This window comes from Asterias amurensis, chromosome 11 (assembly GCF_032118995.1).
Source record: "Asterias amurensis chromosome 11, ASM3211899v1".
Lineage (NCBI taxonomy): Eukaryota > Metazoa > Echinodermata > Asteroidea > Forcipulatida > Asteriidae > Asterias > Asterias amurensis.
Window position 1 is genome coordinate 9202156 of NC_092658.1, and position 19607 is coordinate 9221762.

At 37.7% G+C, this 19607-nt stretch overlaps 1 protein-coding gene across 4 annotated transcripts in view; it reads left to right on the top strand.

Moving 5' to 3' along the window:
• Positions 1-16716, top strand: part of LOC139944185 (katanin-interacting protein-like) — a 39463-nt gene extending 22747 nt beyond the window's left edge. For all 4 annotated transcript variants that reach the window (XM_071941150.1, XM_071941153.1, XM_071941151.1 and 1 more), the window contains 18 exons: positions 149-367; positions 815-884; positions 1415-1556; positions 2251-2448; positions 3331-3425; positions 4178-4220; positions 4812-4952; positions 5292-5505; positions 5903-6080; positions 6652-6817; positions 8021-8202; positions 8787-8851; positions 9402-9512; positions 10084-10223; positions 10625-10726; positions 11805-11965; positions 13627-13727; positions 14892-16716. In XM_071941150.1, the coding sequence (XP_071797251.1) occupies positions 149-367; positions 815-884; positions 1415-1556; positions 2251-2448; positions 3331-3425; positions 4178-4220; positions 4812-4952; positions 5292-5505; positions 5903-6080; positions 6652-6817; positions 8021-8202; positions 8787-8851; positions 9402-9512; positions 10084-10223; positions 10625-10726; positions 11805-11965; positions 13627-13727; positions 14892-14950 (2387 nt within the window). In that variant the 3' untranslated portion in view covers positions 14951-16716. The remainder of the gene's footprint in view (positions 1-148; positions 368-814; positions 885-1414; positions 1557-2250; positions 2449-3330; positions 3426-4177; positions 4221-4811; positions 4953-5291; positions 5506-5902; positions 6081-6651; positions 6818-8020; positions 8203-8786; positions 8852-9401; positions 9513-10083; positions 10224-10624; positions 10727-11804; positions 11966-13626; positions 13728-14891) is intronic.
• The last annotated feature ends 2891 nt before the right edge of the window (positions 16717-19607 follow it).

Genomic DNA, 19607 nt, shown 5'->3' on the forward strand with positions numbered 1-19607 from the left:
CAGTATGCACCACCTTCCCAACTTTAATCTGTAAAACAAAGTGTCAGTTTGTGAAAACTCAAAATGCAGAGTGGTCATTGTTTCACCATACCATTGCTATGTATTTCAATGCAAACACAAACGGCATCTTCTTATCCATGACTCCCAGATCTCTTAGCAGACGATCTTGAAGAAACTCGATGGAGACAACGAGAGCTCTCAGTGGATGAGAGTGATCCAGAGGAGGATAGGGTCGCTGGAGCCAGGAGGCGGGCACAGTGGCAGTCACACAGGGAGCTAAGTCTTGAAGAATCCTGGTCCTCATTGAATCTCTTCAATAAATCACAGATGGGACGCATCTCCGCTAATATCAACGCCGATGTTGTTGGTAAGACTTTGTTGACAACTGTTGCTAGATTTTGCTATACATTTCTTCATTTTGGAAATGTGTGTAATTTTGTCCATATAGACCTTTTTCTCGCAGCGTCACAGCTCAAGTATTAGCCAGCCTAGGTTGGAAATTCTTAATTGCAAAACAAAAACAGATTGTCACAGTTTGGAACCGTTTGATTGTTTTCAATCCTATATAAATGCAGATATATACAATAAAACTAACCTGCGAAATTTGAACTTCAAAAGGTGGTCTCATTTTGAGATATTACTGAAAATCCATTGTATTTCCAAGAAAATTGTTTGATTTGATTTGATTTGATTTGATTTGATTTGATTTGATTTGATTTGATTTGATTTGATTTGATTTGATTTGATTTGATTTGATTTGATTTGATTTGATTTGATTTGATTTGATTTGATTTGATTTGATTTCTTGTTTTAGGTGATTCTCTAGACGATTATGTATCGGGACTAAAATTAAAACAAGGCGAAGATATCAAAGACGATAGCAGGTAAAATTTTAGTTTAGAATTCTGGTCCAAATATTTAACAACATTTTAGAAAATTTACAATCCTATATCTTTGGCCATTCCATGTTGACCGTATGTACACTTGTTTTGTGAAGATTTGTACTTAAAAGCCATTGGACCCTTTCGGTAAACAGTATTGTCCAAGGCCCATACTTTGTGTATCACAACTTCTATATAAAATAACAAACCTGTGAAAATTTAGGCTCAATCGGTCATCAGAGTCGGGAGAAAACAACGGGAAAACCCACCCTTGTTTCCGCACGTTTCGCCGTGTCATGACATGTGTTTAAAACAAATCCGTAATTCTAGCTATAGAATATTGATATTGTTTTACTGTTTTCTCAAAAAGTAAAGCATTTCATGGACTAATATTTAAAGAGAAGTCTTTCACCATTACCTTCTGTAAACCCTGTAAATTATTTGTAAATCTGTGAACTTTTTTGTTTTTTCTGTACCGAAAGGGTCCAATGGCTTTAAGTGCATCATACTTATTATTTTCCTTTGTTTTGCAGTGATGAATTTGAGATTCCTCTATTACCAATGGGACAGAAGCTAACACTCAATATCCGCACAACATGGGGTGACAACCACTATGTCGGTCTCAACGGGATTGAAGTATACAAGAGTGATGGGGAACCTGTAAACGTTACAGAGGTAGGTGTTTGGGTAGCCCGAATGTCTGACATTGCACTTCGTAAATAAATGCCTACATACTGACAGGTTGATATGATTTTTTTGTACAACCTCATATCAAATATATCAAGCAATTTTGCAGAGCAAAATATTTGGACTGAACATTTTTTGTATTCACTGATTGGCAACACTGAGTAGGAAATGATGTGTAGCATTTTGCTATGCTATGAGAAATCGTTAAAGGCAGTGGACACTCTTGGTAATTGTCAAAGACTAGCCTTCTGTTGGTGTATCTCAACATATGCATAAAATAACAAATCTGTGAAAATTTGAGCTCAATCGGTCATCGAACTTGCGAGATAATAATGAAAGGAAAAAACACCCTTGTCACACAAGTTGTGTGCGTTTAGATGGTTGATTTCGAGACCTCAAGTTCTAAATCTGAGGTCTCGAAATCAAATTCGTGGAAAATTACTTCTTTCTCGAAAACTATGTCACTTCAGAGGGAGCCCTTTCGCGCAATGTTTTATACCATCAACCTCTCCCCATTACTCGTCACCAAGAAAGGTTTTATGCTAATAATTATTTTGAGTAATTACCGATAGTGTCCACTGCCTTTAAGTTTGGTTCATACTTTATGTGATTTGCAAAAGCATACTTATTGTTTGTGCCTCATGCGCCAATCAGCTAATAAACTTGAACAATTTCTCTGTAGATTTTCGCCGATCCTTCAGACATCAACATCTTGCCAGCTTATGGTCGGGACCCTCGTGTGGTATCCAACCTGATTGATGGGACTAACCGCACCAGGGATGATACCCACATGTGGTTGGCTCCCTACACACCGGGCGCCAAACATCTCATCTATGTAACTTTTGAGTCTCCAGCCAAAGTCGCTATGATCAGAATATGGGTGAGTCGTTATTTGTTGTCTTTATTTTATTTTTTTTCTTCAAGATGATTTTCTCGTCAAGGGAACTTGGCAAACTCAAACAAGGGGATATAAACACCAAGCTGGCAACAGCCAATCTCTCTCTGAAAAACATTGGTTTAACATCTATGAATATGAATTGCACAAATCAAGAAATTATGATTCAGTACTGTTCATAAGAAATAGCAACTTTTTAGTACGGTACAGTGCTGTGTATTGAAATAGTTTAGACATAGAGGGACAATTTTTGGGGGTCATGTTTGCCTTTTTAAAGGCAGTGGACACTATTGGTAATCACTCAAAATAATTATTAGCATAAAACCTTTCTTGGTGACGAGTAATGGGGAGAGGCTGATGGTATAAAACATTGTGAGAAACGACTCACTCTAGAGTGCCATAGTTTTCAAGAAAGAAGTAATTTTTCGCGAATTTGATTTCGAGACCTCGTATTTAGAACTTGAGATCTCGAAATCAACCATAAACGCACACAACTTCGTGCGACAAGGGTGTTTTCTTCTTTCATTATTATCTTGCAACTTTGATGACCGATTGAGCTCACATTTTCACAGGTTTGTTATTTTATGCATAATGTTGAGATACATGTACACCAACTGTGAAGGCTAGTCTTTGACAATTACCAATAGTGCCCACTGCCTTTAAGCACAAAATGGCTGCTAATCTCAAGTTGTCGCAACACTCTCATTATTCGTCTCTGTTAAGAAAAAAGAGTGTAATAGTTCAGTCAACCCGAGAAGTCTAAGATAAGGAAAGGGTTAAATGGTTCTTAAAAAAAACCTTTGCATAATATACGAACTACAATTTTAGCCTTTATGCTGTTTATCTTGGTTGTTTTTTTTTATGTAGAATTACAATAAATCTCGCATCCATTCCTTCCGAGGAGCCAGAGACATTGAAATCTCTCTGGACGGACACTCTATCTTCAAAGGAGAAATCGAGAGGTAAAAAATAACATTAATTTTAAGGTTCTGACTGAGAAACACTAACTTTTCTACTCTTGCAACATCAGAGTACCAATTGGCTGTTGTATTTTGGCACAGCTGTGAACTGTGTACATTTGTGTTCTTGAACTATGTAGATGTTTTTACCATGTGGTAGCATATTGCAGGCTGTCATAGTTTATCTTTCATGCTAAACCATTTTTTTGTAGGTTTTCAGGTGCACTTTTCAGAGATGTTAAATTTGCATCGAGGATAAAGAATATTAATTTTTTTTTTTTTTTACCCATACACCTATGTGAGTTAGCACTGTATATTCAGTACTTTACGAGTCCTGTGACAAAATATCACAGGCATGTTACTCGGATGGGATTCGAACCCACAACCCTTGCAATTCTTACCAACTAGACTACCGAGGTTGCCTGGTAGCTAGTGGCAGTTTGAATCCTATGTTTTGGCAGTGGGTACCGCAACGATATTAGAGATGTTAAATTTGCATCCGGGATAAAGAATATTAATTTTTGTTTTTACCTATACACCGATGTGTTAGCACTGTTTACTCAGTACTGTTTTCAGGTACAACTTTCTTAAACATGATGTCATTTTAGAGGGAAATACTTCACAGAAAAATTGGTTTTAGTATGAGCTTCATAACCAGTTAGCTTTTAGACTAAAATTGAACAACGATGTTTTTTATTCTTACCAATCCTGTATAATACTATTTCAATTAATGTTTTTTGTTCTCTCTTCCAAAGAGCATCTGGAACAGCTGAGGGAGAAACAGACAGTTTCGGTGATGTAAGTACAAGAGCTCTCTCAATTCTTTATTCCCTACAGAGTTCTCCCCAGAAAAATGTAGAAACAATTCTCGACCTCCAACATCCGGCTCTAAATGCCAAAACATTGACTTTGATGTGTAAAACCATGTCGGCTGTACTAAAACAAACTGCCTCCATAAACCCTGGTCATTGCCCAGGGCCAAATTTCATAGAGCTGCTTAAATACACTGGACACTGTTGGTAATTGACAAAGACCAATCTTTGCAAGGGTCATGGGTTCGAATCCCATCCAAGTAATATGCCTGCAATTTTTTTCACAACTCGGGAAAGTACTGAGTATACAGTTCTAACACACATCGGTGTATATGGATAAAACCAAAAATGAATATCTTTTTGTTTGTATTTAGCGCCATGAACACTTTGATGGATTTATGCGCTTTATAAGTTTTCATTATTTATTTTTATTATTATTATCCAGATGCAAGTTTAACATCCATTAAGTGCTTCGTTACTTAGGGCAAAATCCCATCTTGTGTCTTATGGATTTTACGCGATGTTGCACGGTTAACAAATAATTTCAACTGGAGTCTTTAAACTTGTGTTATGACAGACCATCTTATTCACCGAGGATGAGGAAATACTGGAATTAATCTCAAGACATGATGAAGCGTACGTCGCTGAAGAGGATTGGTTTAGCTCAAGTCAAGATGAAGACACGACACCGAGACCCAAGACTGCTGACCAAGGAGAGGTAAACTCACCAAAATAAGTGTAATAATAACAGTGACTTCTTATAATATAGCGCGCATAGCTGTCACTCAGTGACGCTCAAGGTGCTTAACATTCAGTATTTTCTTGCAAGGTATGTGGGACTGCGTTTGAATTATGAGACCTACTCCTTTTACTAAGATGTTGACTGATAGAGAGACAGCCAACATAGGGCTAGATAGCTCAGCTGGTAGTGTGCCGATCTGTTATCCGGAGGTGGTTGATTCTAGTCCCGCTCCAGTAAATTTGTCTTTGTTCAAACCCAAAAACTAATAATACTCAAGAAAAAAATCAAAAATTAATGATGGTATTTCTTTTTCAGGAACGACCGATGACCCAGGCCCGGATGTTCAGAGAGAAGAAGTCGACTGAGGAGAAAGTGATACCAACTGAAGATCCTCCTCATCATCACCAAGGTTTCTTCCCTGATGAAGATGGAGATGAAGGGGAGATGACGACACCTACTCCCATCCAGGCTGGATCGAGAGTTACGGCAGACAGACGAGATGAGGATGAGGCTGTCTTTACTTGTAGACGTGAGTTATGGTCGTAGATAAGCAAGTTATACATGCAGAATGCTTTGTTCACATTCCGTCTGTGCCATGGATGTGCACTTTCATCTTGTTTTTCCAGCAAAACGGCTTGTCTCTGTACTTGCTTTTCTAAAGGGGGGATGTGTGTACATCGAGAGTTGCAACATAGAGGGACAAGTTGTTGTTTTTTTGGCGCATGGTCGCTTGACACCATTTTCGGTCCAAATTCTGCACAACCCGATGTTCACTATAGTTTGGTGTCCCGTGTTCGCCCATGGGTTTTTTGGGACACAAAATGGCTTCTATTGGGGTGTTATGAAAGACTGCATTCTAAATCCAGCGAGTTCAGCTATCATCAGAATTATACTAAATATGATTATGTGTGCCTTTGGGTTGACAGATCTCAAGCTGAACTTCACTGCCACCTGGGGAGATATGCACTATCTGGGACTGACAGGATTGGACGTTCTCAATCCAGAGGGGGACGCTATCCCACTGAATATCTCAATGATTGATGCTAAGCCAAGAGATCTGAATCACCTCCCTGGATATGGAACAGATGACAGAACATTAGACAAGTCAGTATTATTTTCATGTCAATCTGGGCCCAATTTCATGGTTCTTGCTGACAGCTGAATTCAGCGCTTGCAATCACTGTTCTTAGCTTACAGGTCAAGCGCTGAAATTCTGGCTGTGTACATGCTGGCTGTGTACATGAAGAATGCCTAGTAACATGCAGTATGCACGTTAAAAGCAAAAATTCCCTGCTAACACATGAGATATGCTTTATGTAAGCACATAATACTTCTGTTAGGGCCGATTCTTTGCTTGTAGTAAGCAGAGCCATATAATTGGGCCCTATTTGGTTAGGTTATACCTCTGGTAATTACTCCAAATATTAATTACCATAAAAATTTACTTTCTCATGCGCCCAGATATTTTGTAGCACGATGTCTGTTTAACCGGGACACAAAGCTTCAGTGTATACAAATGAAAAAAAAATAACTAAAATTCTCTTAGTTGTACTGTGTGATAAAGTTCCGGAGTTGACAATTGCACACACCACAATATTTATAACAATTTCACTATTACGATTTCACTAAAAGGGAAAAGATCTCCTAACACTAGATTCTTTTCACCCCTTTTTAGGTTAATCAATGGTGCCAATGTAACGACCAGTGATGAGCACATGTGGTTGATACCATTTGCCGAAGGGGAGGATCACCTTGTGATGATTGACTTTGGGAGGGAGGTGCAGACCTCCGGATTGAGGATTTGGAATTACAATAAATCACCCGAAGACACCTATAGAGGGGTAAGCAATGGAGCTCATTTTAAGATGCCAGTTTCTAAAAGACTTTGGCTTTCTATAGATATTTTCATGGTTAATGTGCCAATAATAGTGTAATCTGACCTGGTTCCTCCTATCAGGATGTTTGAGCGTGAAACCAGACTTTCCGCTTCCTCCATCCATACACTCTTGATTTGCCTGAGATGTAGAACAAGGAGCCATTCATACAGCTTTATTCCACGCACCGCATATCTTTGGCACTCCTTGCCTGGTGCATTTTTCCCTCCATCCTTCAATCTGGGCCCAATTTAATAGAGCTGCTAAGCACGAAAAGTTGCTTAGCATGAAATCTTTTCCTGGATAAAAACAGGATTACCAACCAAATTTCCATTTTTTTGCATTTCCTAGTTACTGGTATTCAGCTGTTGTTTGCTTATCTTGAAAATCACGTAGAAATCTGGTTGGGAAATCCTGTTTCTAACAAGGCAAACGTTTCATGCTAAGCAAATTTTTGTGCTTAGCAGCTGTATGAAATTGGACCATAGACTGAGAATATCAATTCCTACCTTCAGTCTCCCCTGAGTTATTTTCATCTCAATTTTTTTGGTAGTACCTTAGCAAGAAGGGCTTTTAGCTTTGTTTGGCACGTTGTTGCAACTGGTGCCCCACTCATTTTTCGCTAAGCAAAGAATTTTTCCAAGCAGTATTTTTTTTGCTTAGCAAAGAAGTTTGTTAAGCAGTATTTTTCGCTTAAAGAGTGTATGTACTTTTTGTAGGTCAAAAAACACAATTTCTACAGATTTACACTAAACTTACACAGTTTGAAGATAATGATAGTAGAAAGCTTCCCTGAAAATATTACTTGCTGAGGTGCTGTAGTTTTTCAGAAATGAGTAAAACAATGTCATGAAAATAATTTTCGTCTCAGTGATCATGAGACGAAAATTATTTTAGCATATAAAAACGTATTTTCATGACATTATTTTACTCATTTCTCAAAAACTACAGCACCTCAGCAACTAGTATTTTCAGGGAAGCTTTCTACTATCATTATCTTCAAACTGTAAGTTTAATGTAAATCTGTGGACATTGTGTTTTGTGTTACAAGAAGTACCCAAAAGCTTTTTGAAAATGGGCCCTGGTAAGTCAATGCTGCCACTTTGCATTTCAAAGTATCCCAAAGTTTTTCTAACATTTACTAATCCTATTTGTTGCATCTGTTCATAGGCTAAGATAGTCCACGTCTTTATGGACAATAGGCAGATCTCACCAAGCGAGGGCTACTTAATCAGGAAGGGTCCTGGCTTCTGTTATTTTGACTCTGCTCAGGAGATCAGCTTCAGCGGTTATAAATCGTCACCTATGCTGACCCAACCCAGTCAGGCTAAGGTTATTCCTGATGCATTGAGGTAGGCTTATCATGAAGATCAAGTTTGAGAAGTTCACCCTAAGGGGCCATTCAGAATAGTCATTGTTTTTTTCGTTTTTTTCCTACCCAAACCGCCCCCGAAACACTGAATGTTAAATATTGATTGGCTTAGTAATATGCTCTATACACTGAAGAACAAAGTAATGGCTAAAATAAACCAGATATTTGAGATCAAAGGTCTCCAACATCAGTCGTTTTCAATGGCTTGAACAACACAACTTTTGTCAGAGTGTTGTCCTTGGTGGTATCCCTGATCCCATGTAAAGCATAATCAGTTTACTTGTGCAATCCTTAGTCCAACAGAATAAATCGAAATTAGCAGTGAAATGTTTGAAGGGTTGGGTAGTAATAAAGTGTTTAAATGTTTGTCTTAAAAAGCAAGTACAAATCAAGACATCTAATGTATCCATTTGTATATGCTGATGTTCATGAACGTTTGACCATCAATATGAAGTTCCAATTCCTAGTTTGGAGACCAGTAATAATAATAATAATAATAATAACTAGTTCCTATACAGTGCATTTTAACACCACTTTTCATCAATTTTTCTTCTCTCTTATCAGGCAAAGTCTTGTGGCAATGGAGCAGCCAAGTCAGGAGTATGTACCGATGCATATGCCATGCGGATGTATCCTTTCTATTTTTTTTTATTATGTTTTTTTATATTATATATATATATATATATTAATTTTTTATTTTTTTTTTTTTTGGGGGGGGAGGGGGGGTTACCCTAGCAGTGCCTTGTATGAAGCTTCAAGTCCAATCCAAAGGACATAGCAACAACAGTTAAGTGTCTTGTTCAAGGACCACACTCAGACAAAATCAGAACTTCAGTTCCAAGCGGTAAGCCGGTCAAAAAGAAATTATCTTTTATAAAAAGTCTTCGAGTAAAGACTGAGTCACACTGCAGCGTTAATGAAATGCAAAGAGAACGCATTCCATTGGTTTAATTGCTCCACGCAGAATACGCACATGCTCATTCTACCAATTTGATGCGTTCTCTTTGTGTCGTGATCGTTGTCGTTTTTGTTATCGCTGCAGTGTGACTCAGCCTTAAAGGCTGTTTTGCCATGGAAGGGGCGAGTAGGAGGAGTAAAAGTAGGAGTATTTGATTACTGTTTTATAGTTTGTTTTTACTCTATTCTGAGTTGTGACTATTCCTTAACCTTTTGAGACAGTTGTATTCCAGCTTCAGCTGATCTCTACCTGGGGTGATCCGTACTACATCGGTCTCAACGGTCTAGAATTCTACGATGCTAACGGCGACAAGATACCTCTTACTGAGACTAGTATCCTTTGCTTCCCTTTACCCCAGTCATTATAAAACATTGGAATGGAAAGGAACCTGACTGTTTGTACTCCCAACCTCAGTTTGGTGGTATGCATCTCTTTGGAAATCTTTGCCTGGTGCATGTTTCCCTCCATCTTACAATCTAGACTGTGTAGAGGAATATCAATTCCTATGCTCAGCTCCCCTGAGTTATTTTCATGTTGAATGTTTTCTTCTTATAGCCACTGACCAAAAGTGGCTTTTAGCCTTGTTTGGGGTGAACTTGCTTAATTTTTAAGAAATTAATCCTAAAATGACACTGATAGCAACACTAGAAATTTATCTGTTCCTGTAATATTTGCCCGAAACTCTTATCTTCATCAACATCATGACCCAGATGTATCATCTGTGACCTTGAGAACATGTGATCCCAACACTGCATCACAAGTGAAATGTTTCTCAAAATGCTTACACTATCCGAAGCTGCTGTGGGCTTATAATACAAATTGTGTATTGCTACTAATTTTAAGATTGATTGCCAAACGTATACCTTCCCTTTAAGAAGTTATTGCGCCTTAATCTGACACCAGACATAGCAGCGTATCCGTGCAGTGTTAATGTCTTAGAAGACGTCATGGATGACGTTCGAACTCCAGATAAACTCATTGATGGCATTAATGATACGTCTGATGGCAGTCACATGTGGCTGGCACCTATACTCCCTCATGTGGTAAGGCAATTGAAGCACATTCTGGAGCCTGACTTTAGCTTGTGGGTTTTGTTATAGTTTTTTGTAAAGAGGGTCTCCAGGTCAAGTTGAGTTTTGTGATGCACTCTTTTTCAAATAAATAGAGTCCTCATGAAAGTGTAAGGAAATTACGTCTCTAATCTCACTTTAGATATTTTACTTTATACTCATTTAGAATTAATTTTGAAACATGAGGTCATCAAACAGCACAAAAAATAAATGGGTTAGTACATTCCATTGGTTTTTTCGAAATAGCTACATGACCACGATAAAATCAAACTCACAAAAAAGCTTAACCAATTTAGTGAAGATCATCAAAAACAAAGGCCACCTGAATTCTTGCATGTTTTTTTTATCTTTCTTCTGTCTTTACTTCAATACAGATAAATCGAGTGTACATAATCTTTGATCAGCCTCTGGCAGTCTCCATGATCAAACTCTGGAACTACAGTAAAACACCACACAGGGGCGTCAAGGAGTTTGGGGTAAGCCAAGACATTGAAAGTGTGTATAATGCGTCAAAACATTGTTGAAGTAAATTCTTAGCGGGCAGTCAGGTTTTTGTAGTGGTATCTTTCCTCGCCTACCGCCTCCAGGACCCTAGTTTGAATCACGATGGGGCACTCCATGGATTGGGTTTACCTCCCACATCTAAAACTAAAACTTCCTTTATTTTCTTCCTTTCGCTTCGTTGGGTTCTTGGCTAGTAGTGTTTAAATTCGCTTTTCTGTAAGTCAATGGCTTCACAACAATGAGGCCCAATTTCATTGCGCTGCCTAACAGTAAGCCAATTTTTGTGCTAGCTGTAGCAGAAAAAACTTGCTAAGGTACAAGTGATTTCACAGGTTAGCATAAAAATTGGGCGGCCATATTGCGCATTTATCGTGGATTTGCATTGTGACGTCATTTATTTTTGTGTGGTAAGCACCGGAAGGTTAGCATACCTTTTCGTGTGCTTACAGTTAGCAGCGCTATGAAATGGGAATCACGCAGTAAGCATGAAATCGGCCGCTAAGCAGCGCTATGAAATTGGGCCCGAATCTGGTGGGAACTGTTAAGAATAATTTTATCAGATGAAGCAACCATAATACAACACCTTGAAAGGGAAACTGGGTGAGTTGGTGCTTATTGCTGGCAAATCATGTCAGAAACAAGCCCCTTGTGGCATGTTTGGGTTCAAATGCACTTTGTTCTTTAACACTTGTTTGTTGCATTACACAACACACAGGACCTTTGGCTTTCAGCCCATCCAAAGACTGCAGCAATAATGGCCTTGCTTAAGGACACAAGTGTCAAGGCGGGGACTCGAACCTACACTCTGCTGATCAGAAACACCAGGAGTGCGTTTTGGCGACCCCAACCAAAAACTGTTTCTGACGTCATAACCAAAACGGTAACCGAGCTCACAACTCGGTTATTGTTCAGTCTGAACAGCAGAACCAACGACCAACAACCCAAACAGTTTTTGGTTGGGGTCACCAAAACGCACTCTAGAGCTCAAGTCTTAGTGCCGCTTGACCACCGCATCCCACTATTTTGTCTCCATCTTCTTTTCCATTACAGCTTCTTGTGGATGATCTATTGGTCTATAACGGTATCTTGGGTCAAGTCATCAATGCAGCCCGAGGCATCTTGCCCTCATTGGATATCCCTACTCCTTATCATACCATTATCTTCACTGAGAATGAACAACTTAGACGAAAAGAGAGACACTCCATCATTCAGTGAGTCAAAGCTTTTCAGTTTTCATTTAGGCTGAATAATTCTGGGGGGTTTTAATAGCCAAGAAATGTGTCACTGTTGAAGAGGAATTTCAAATTCAGTTTTGGGATGTACTCATTTTCCATTATCAGCGCTCGGATTTTACACTGAATGTGGCCCAAGGTAAACGGCCTGACGCTTTTGACGCTAGTAGAGTCTTTTTCGAAGACTAAAAAGGTTAGAGACTCTTGTAACATTCTTCGCTCACATGAGGACTCTCTGTATTGGAAAATGAGTGCATCACAAAATTAAATTTTACGTTTTCCTTCCGCTTTAACAATTTTTTGAAAATGTCTTGTGGACATGTTATTAATTTCTTTCTATAGCAAAAGTAAATACTGCACCTAAATTTGGGAGAAAGTGAATAACATGCAGCAGGGTTTGCCCTGAACTTTTTTAGTGACTGACCATCAGGACTAGATAGCTTGGCATAGCTTGTCCAACAGATTTGTCGCTAACCCCACGGATGCTTTTCAACTGTTCAATATTGAACTTGCCAGTCGATATAATTAGAGTAAATTTTGACTTGTCTTTAGGTGGTTAATCTGGCATTTAGCCAGCGGACCACTGTTAAGGGAGACCACTGACTTCATCACTATTGCTCGATATAATTTTTTCTGTGTTAATTTCAGATTTGATTTTGTTGCTCTGTCTGCAAGTTGTGTGCATGAGAAATTGATTTTGTTTTTTTCCTCTTTTTTTCTCCCTCTTGTCACTGTCTGTACCCACTTTGTTTTTCCACCCTTGTTTCTTCTCACCATATAACCACCCTTTCTGCAAATGGCTGATGCACCTTACCTGCACTGCCTCCCTTATACCTTGTTTCCCATCCTTCCTCACATTTTCCCTTCCCCAAATTTTTCCTTCCCCTGGTTGCGCCAAATGTTTATAAACTCCACCCCAATTTGCCCAATCTCAAAATATCCCTCTATTCCGTTATTTCATTCCCTCCTACACCATCCTCTGTTCATTCTATAAACCATTCCTGTTGTACATTTGTTTATCCATCATTTCATTCAAATTTATCTGTCTCTAATATTCATCATGTATCTTTCCACATATTCATCTGTCATCATTTCTAACTTGTCTTCATTGAACTCTTTACAAACCCCTCCCCCAATCTTCTCCCTCCGTGCCCTCTGCCTATTCTTGACACATCCCTCAAAACTCCTACACACTCATTCCATACCCTTTTCCTTTTTACCATGGCCAATTATTTCTTGGTTCCCCATCCACCTTTTCTTTATCACCATACCTCCTCCAATGCTGTCCCCCCAATCAACCCAAACATACTACTTCGTCCCATCTTTCTTTCTTCACCTTGCCCTAAATCATCCTTACCCGGTCATCCCATCCCCAAACCACTTTCTTGGTTGACTTTAACCACTTCTTTTGACTCATCCTCTGGTCATTTCTTATCTCACCACACCCTTTCCATCTCTATCACCCTAACCATCCCCTTCCGGTCATCCCCATCCCAATCTCCATCTTCTCTCACCACACCCTCCCCATCCTTCTTCCTCCCCATCCGGACACCCTTCCCCGCCTACCTCTATCTTCCTTCACCCCTCCCACTCTGTCCCTTATACAACCCTGGCCCTATATCTCTTTCTATGTGATACAGTAACAGTCCTCACGATCAGGATGTCAAGATGACCAATGATTACCATGTGATGGCAAACTATAGCAATCCAAAGAAACAAACAAACAAACCAGCCGACCAAGGTATGCTTTCTCCAATAGACCGTATCCATTTGACGTTACCATTCAAATACCTATCCTACAACATGGCGCCTCTGAGCGTGGGGGTGTGCGTGCTTGTGGCATAAAAATCAAACCAGAAATGCTGCATGCTTCATTGGTGTACGCGTTTAGACGTGCATAGGCCTGCCTTACATAGCAACGAAGGGGTTATTTTATACGTTATACAGACCTTACAAGTCTCCCACTTATCAACGTAATATCGGTAACACCTGTTTCCCATGTATTTTGCTTTCAAGGCAAGGCATTTGGTAACCACTCCTAACATGACAATGAAAACTTATTTGGTTAGAAGTACAGTTTAGCTTTTGACAGTAAAGAGCATTTTAAAGATCACTTCGAAGTAATGTGGTTATGGAAAAAATATTTAAGTTTTTATCCGCCAAAAATTGAATTTGAGAAAAGTTCCTGTCAGAAAGGTTTCTCATTTTTTCAATTACAAATTGTATTAAGATTTTGGGTATTTCAAGATGGCAGCCTTTTGTGCATCAACCTGCATGCAATAATATGGGAATTGTGTCCAAGTGCACACACACCTAAAACACACACCTAAAATGTGCACTACACAGTAGCACAAAGGGAAACTGTATCCCAAAATGGCACCACTAAGATTTATTATGGGTGATAACATTGGGTTCAGTAAACGTCCTGCTCTCGATTGCTTTCCTCTTTGCACAGCTGCCTTATAGCTAGAGTTCTTCATAGTTCAATTTTACACACAGGACAAAATTGTATCTAGATGGTATAATAGATATTTTCTTCAGGTAAGCTTGATTCCTTGATTCTGATTTGTTGTCCCATAGCAATAGGTGATATATAAACCTGTTTCGCACTGCCCGTATCCCAACCTGCGTACTGTACGCTAGGTATGTAAAATGTACAGCAGAACCAACACTGCGTATTGCATCAAGTTTGCTTGAAGATAAATTCCTTATCACACAGTGCTCATGGAATTCGGAAATTCTCCTCTCGCTTGTGTGATAATTAACAATGTCATGTGATCACTGAGTTGGGCCAAAATTGTGTCATAGAATTGTGATCATCTTTTGATAACTTAAGTATTGACTACTATTCCAAATTATGACGGCGTTCCATAACATTCCAAATGATCCGATTCTTACTTTTCAGCAATGCGGCCCAAAACCAGTGTATCCAGCCATGGGGGCGTAGCAACACGACGCAGGTAGCAGTTTTAAGGTACTGATGACAACGCAGGGTGGTGCCGAGTGCAGATACTGCACTGATGCACATCACTTGTTCGTGGACAGGCATGGATATTGACTGCCAGGTATTCACTGATTCATCCTACTGTTAGTTAATCTATACAGGTACACAGTCAACCCTCCTACTGTTTGACTATTCAATATAGTTCACTGTGGATTTGAATGGATGAAAAACTATTCCAGACTGCAGTTCTTTACCATGTGGTTAATGCATCTACACAGTACACAGTCAACCCTCCTACTGTTTGACTACTCAATACCGTTGTGGTTTTGAATGATAGAGATACTATGCAGGTACGATACCATGTTAGCATGCGGTTAATGCATCTACACAGTACACAGTCAACCCTCCTACTGTTTGACTATTAAATACTGTTGTGGTTTTGAATGATAGAGATACTATGCAGGTACGATACCATGTTAGCGCGTGGTGAATATATCTACACAGTACACAGTCAACCCTTGTACTGTTTCACTATTCATTACCATCCTCTACAGTTTTGAGTGATGGATGAACTATGCCAGCCTGCTATTTGATATTACACATTGAGTTAGTTCTATGCAGTTCACCATATGCCACCATACGCAACCTGCCTGCACGGTTGAATGATTTCAAATGGTCCGTCAGTTCACTGGGAAATGTCCATAGGATAATGCACCCTGTAACTCCCAGGTGCTAGACCAGGGCTTTATGAAGAAACAAAATCTATGATTACGAAACTAAGACGCTAGCAAGTAACTCTTCACCAAACTGGTGAGTCAACTAAAAATATCTGTCTTTCATGCATTTTCTTATTGAAAATCTGTTCTTTGTATGAACATAGTTATTCTTTTACATGAATAACTTCTGAATTTAATTTAAGAGTATTAAAAACAAATGTGCTGTAATATTTATTGTATATTTATTTGTACATAGTGTATAAGATTGAAAATTTTAATTGAGTTTGACTTGATTACTAGTACTTACAATGTTGATTCAGTACTTGTTTTTTGTTTGTGTTTGTTTAGAGTATACATTGTACTCACTTTATTGTTTAATACGATATTTTGATAGTATTGATATTTTTAGCACGTCGTTGGAACCAGTGCTTTCATCGTTTGTTAAATGGCAGGCTGATGGGGATCAAACATCTGGGACCAATTTCATAGAGCTGCTTTATCAGCACAAAAAGGAGCAAAGAACAAAGGTATGCTTATCCCAATAAGGTTACCAACCAAACTACCACATTACAGGTACAATTTGTGACTGGTAGTCTGCTCATTTCTGCTTATCGGATAACTGTTAAGCAATATTTTGGTGTTCTATGAAATTGAGCCCAGGTTTATATGTATTCATTATTTTAAATTGTGAATTTGTGTGAATTTACCGAAGATGTGCCTTACGGAAGCATGAAAAAGTGGAATTAGTTTCTTTCAATCAAGTGAGTACCCCAAACATATGTAAAATCATATTATATCCTGGGTCAATCAAACACATATTGCATTGTTTTAGACTCTAACAACTTGCTCAAATCTTAGAAAAATGTGGCATTAACCCCTTTTATCAGTTTTGACCTGTTACAACTATCATTATTTCCCCAAATAAAGCTTATAATATTCAAAGTTGTTAATGCTTGATCCTAAACAATTGTAAAGCCTGATGTAGGCTTGTAGATTTAAAGTGAATAAAGATGGTTATGATTGACACTACACACACAATCAAGTCTCCTGTTTAGCATCAAGCCTTGTGTACTTGTCAAATTGTGCCTAAAAGAGTTTACAAGGCTATAGCCTTGTATACTTGTCAAATTTTGCCTAAAAAAGTATACAAGGCTATAGCCTTGTGTACTTGTCAAATTGTGCCTAAAAGAGTTTACAAGGCTATATAGCCTTGTATACTTGTCAAATTTTGCCTAAAAATGTATACAAGGCTATAGCCTTGTATACTTGTCAAATTTTGCCTAAAAATGCCTTGTATACTTGTCAAATTTTGCCTAAAATTTATACAAGGCTATAGCCTTGTGTACTTGTCAAATTTTGCCTAAAAAAGTATACAAGGCTATAGCCTTGTATACTTGTCAAATTTTGCCTAAAAATGCCTTGTATACTTGTCAAATTTTGCCTAAAATTTATACAAGGCTATATAGCCTTGTATACTTGTCAAATTTTGCCTAAAAAAGTATACAAGCCTATAGCCTTGTATACTTGTCAAATTTTACCTAAAAATGTATACAAGGCTATAGCCTTGTGTACTTGTCAAATTTTGCCTAAAAATGTATACAAGGCTATATATACTTGTCAAATTACTTGCCTTGTATACTTGCCTTGTATACTTGTCAAATTTTGCCTAAAAATGTATACAAGGCTATAGCCTTGTATACTTGTCAAATTTTGCCTAAAAATGCCTTGTATACTTGTCAAATTTTGCCTAAAAAAGTATACAAGGCTATAGCCTTGTGTGCTTGTCAAATTTTGCCTAAAAATGTATATAGCCTTGTGTACTTGTCAAATTTTGCCTTAAAATGTATACAAGGCTTATAGCCTTGTATACTTGTCAAATTTTGCCTTAAAAAGTATACAAGGCTATATACTTGGCAAGTTTTGCCTAAAAATGTATACTTGTCATATTTTGCCTAAAAATGCCTTGTGAACTTGTCAAATTTTGCCTAAAAAAGTATACAAGGCTATAGCCTTGTATACTTGTCAAATTTTGCCTAAAAAAGTATACAAGGCTATAGCCTTGTATACTTGTCAAATTTTGCCTAAAAAAGTATACAAGGCTATATACTTGGCAAATTTTGCCTAAAAATGTATACAAGGCTATAGCCTTGTATACTTGTCATATTTTGCCTAAAAATGCCTTGTGAACTTGTCAAATTTTGCTTTAAAAAGTATACAAGGCTATAGCCTTGTGAACTTGTCAAATTTTGCCTAAAAAAGTATACAAGGCTATAGCCTTGTGTACTTGTCAAATTTTGCCTAAAAATGTATACAAGGCTATAGCCTTGTATACTCGTCAAATTTTGCCTAAAAAAGTATACAAGGCTATATACTTGGCAAATTTTGCCTAAAAATGTATACAAGGCTATAGCCTTGTATACTTGTCATATTTTGCCTAAAAATGCCTTGTGAACTTGTCAATTTTTGCTTTAAAATGTATACAAGGCTATAGCCTTGTGTACTTGTCAAATTTCGCCTAAAAATGTATATAGCCTTGTGTACTTGTCATATTTGCCTAAAAAATTATACAAGGCTATAGCCTTGTGTACTTGTCAAATTTTGCCTAAAAATGCCTTGTATACTTGTCATATTTTGCCTAAAAATGCCTTGTGAACTTGTCAAATTTTGCTTTAAAAAGTATACAAGGCTATAGCCTTGTGAACTTGTCAAATTTTGCCTAAAAAAGTATACAAGGCTATAGCCTTGTGTACTTGTCAAATTTTGCCTAAAAATGTATACAAGGCTATAGCCTTGTGTACTTGTCAAATTTTGCCTAAAAATGTATACAAGGCTATAGCCTTGTGTACTTGTCAAATTTTGCCTAAAAAAGTATACAAGGCTATTATAGCCTTGTTTACTTGTCAAATTTTGCCTAAAAATGTATACAAGGCTATAGCCTTGTATACTTGTCAAATTTTGCCTAAAAAAGTATACAAGGCTATAGCCTTGTATACTTGTCAAATTTTGCCTAAAAAAGTATACAAGGCTATTATAGCCTTGTTTACTTGTCAAATTTTGCCTAAAAATGCCTTGTATACTTGTCAAATTTTGCCTAAAAAAGTATACAAGGCTATAGCCTTGTGTACTTGTCAAATTTTGCCTAAAAAAGTATACAAGGCTATTATAGCCTTGTTTACTTGTCAAATTTTGCCTAAAAATGTATACAAGGCTATAGCCTTGTATACTTGTCAAATTTTGCCTAAAAAAGTATACAAGGCTATAGCCTTGTATACTTGTCAAATTTTGCCTAAAAATGCCTTGTATACTTGTCAAATTTTGCCTAAAAATGCCTTGTATACTTGTCAAATTTTGCCTAAAAAAGTATACAAGGCTATAGCCTTGTGTGCTTGTCAAATTTTGCCTATAAATGTATATAGCCTTGTGTACTTGTCAAATTTTGCCTTAAAATGTATACAAGGCTATAGCCTTGTGAACTTGTCAAATTTTGCCTAAAAATGCCTTGTATACTTGTCAAATTTTGCCTAAAAATGCCTTGTATACTTGTCAAATTTTGCCTAAAAAAGTATACAAGGCTATAGCCTTGTGTGCTTGTCAAATTTTGCCTATAAATGTATATAGCCTTGTGTACTTGTCAAATTTTGCCTTAAAATGTATACAAGGCTATAGCCTTGTATACTTGTCAAATTTTGCCTAAAAAAGTATACAAGGCAAGTTTTGCCTAAAAATGTATACAAGGCTATAGCCTTGTATACTTGTCATATTTTGCCTAAAAATGCCTTGTGAACTTGTCAAATTTTGCTTTAAAAAGTATACAAGGCTATAGCCTTGTGAACTTGTCAAATTTTGCCTAAAAATGTATACAAGGCTATAGCCTTGTGAACTTGTCAAATTTTGCCTAAAAAAGTATACAAGGCTATAGCCTTGTGTACTTGTCAAATTTTGCCTAAAAATGTATACAAGG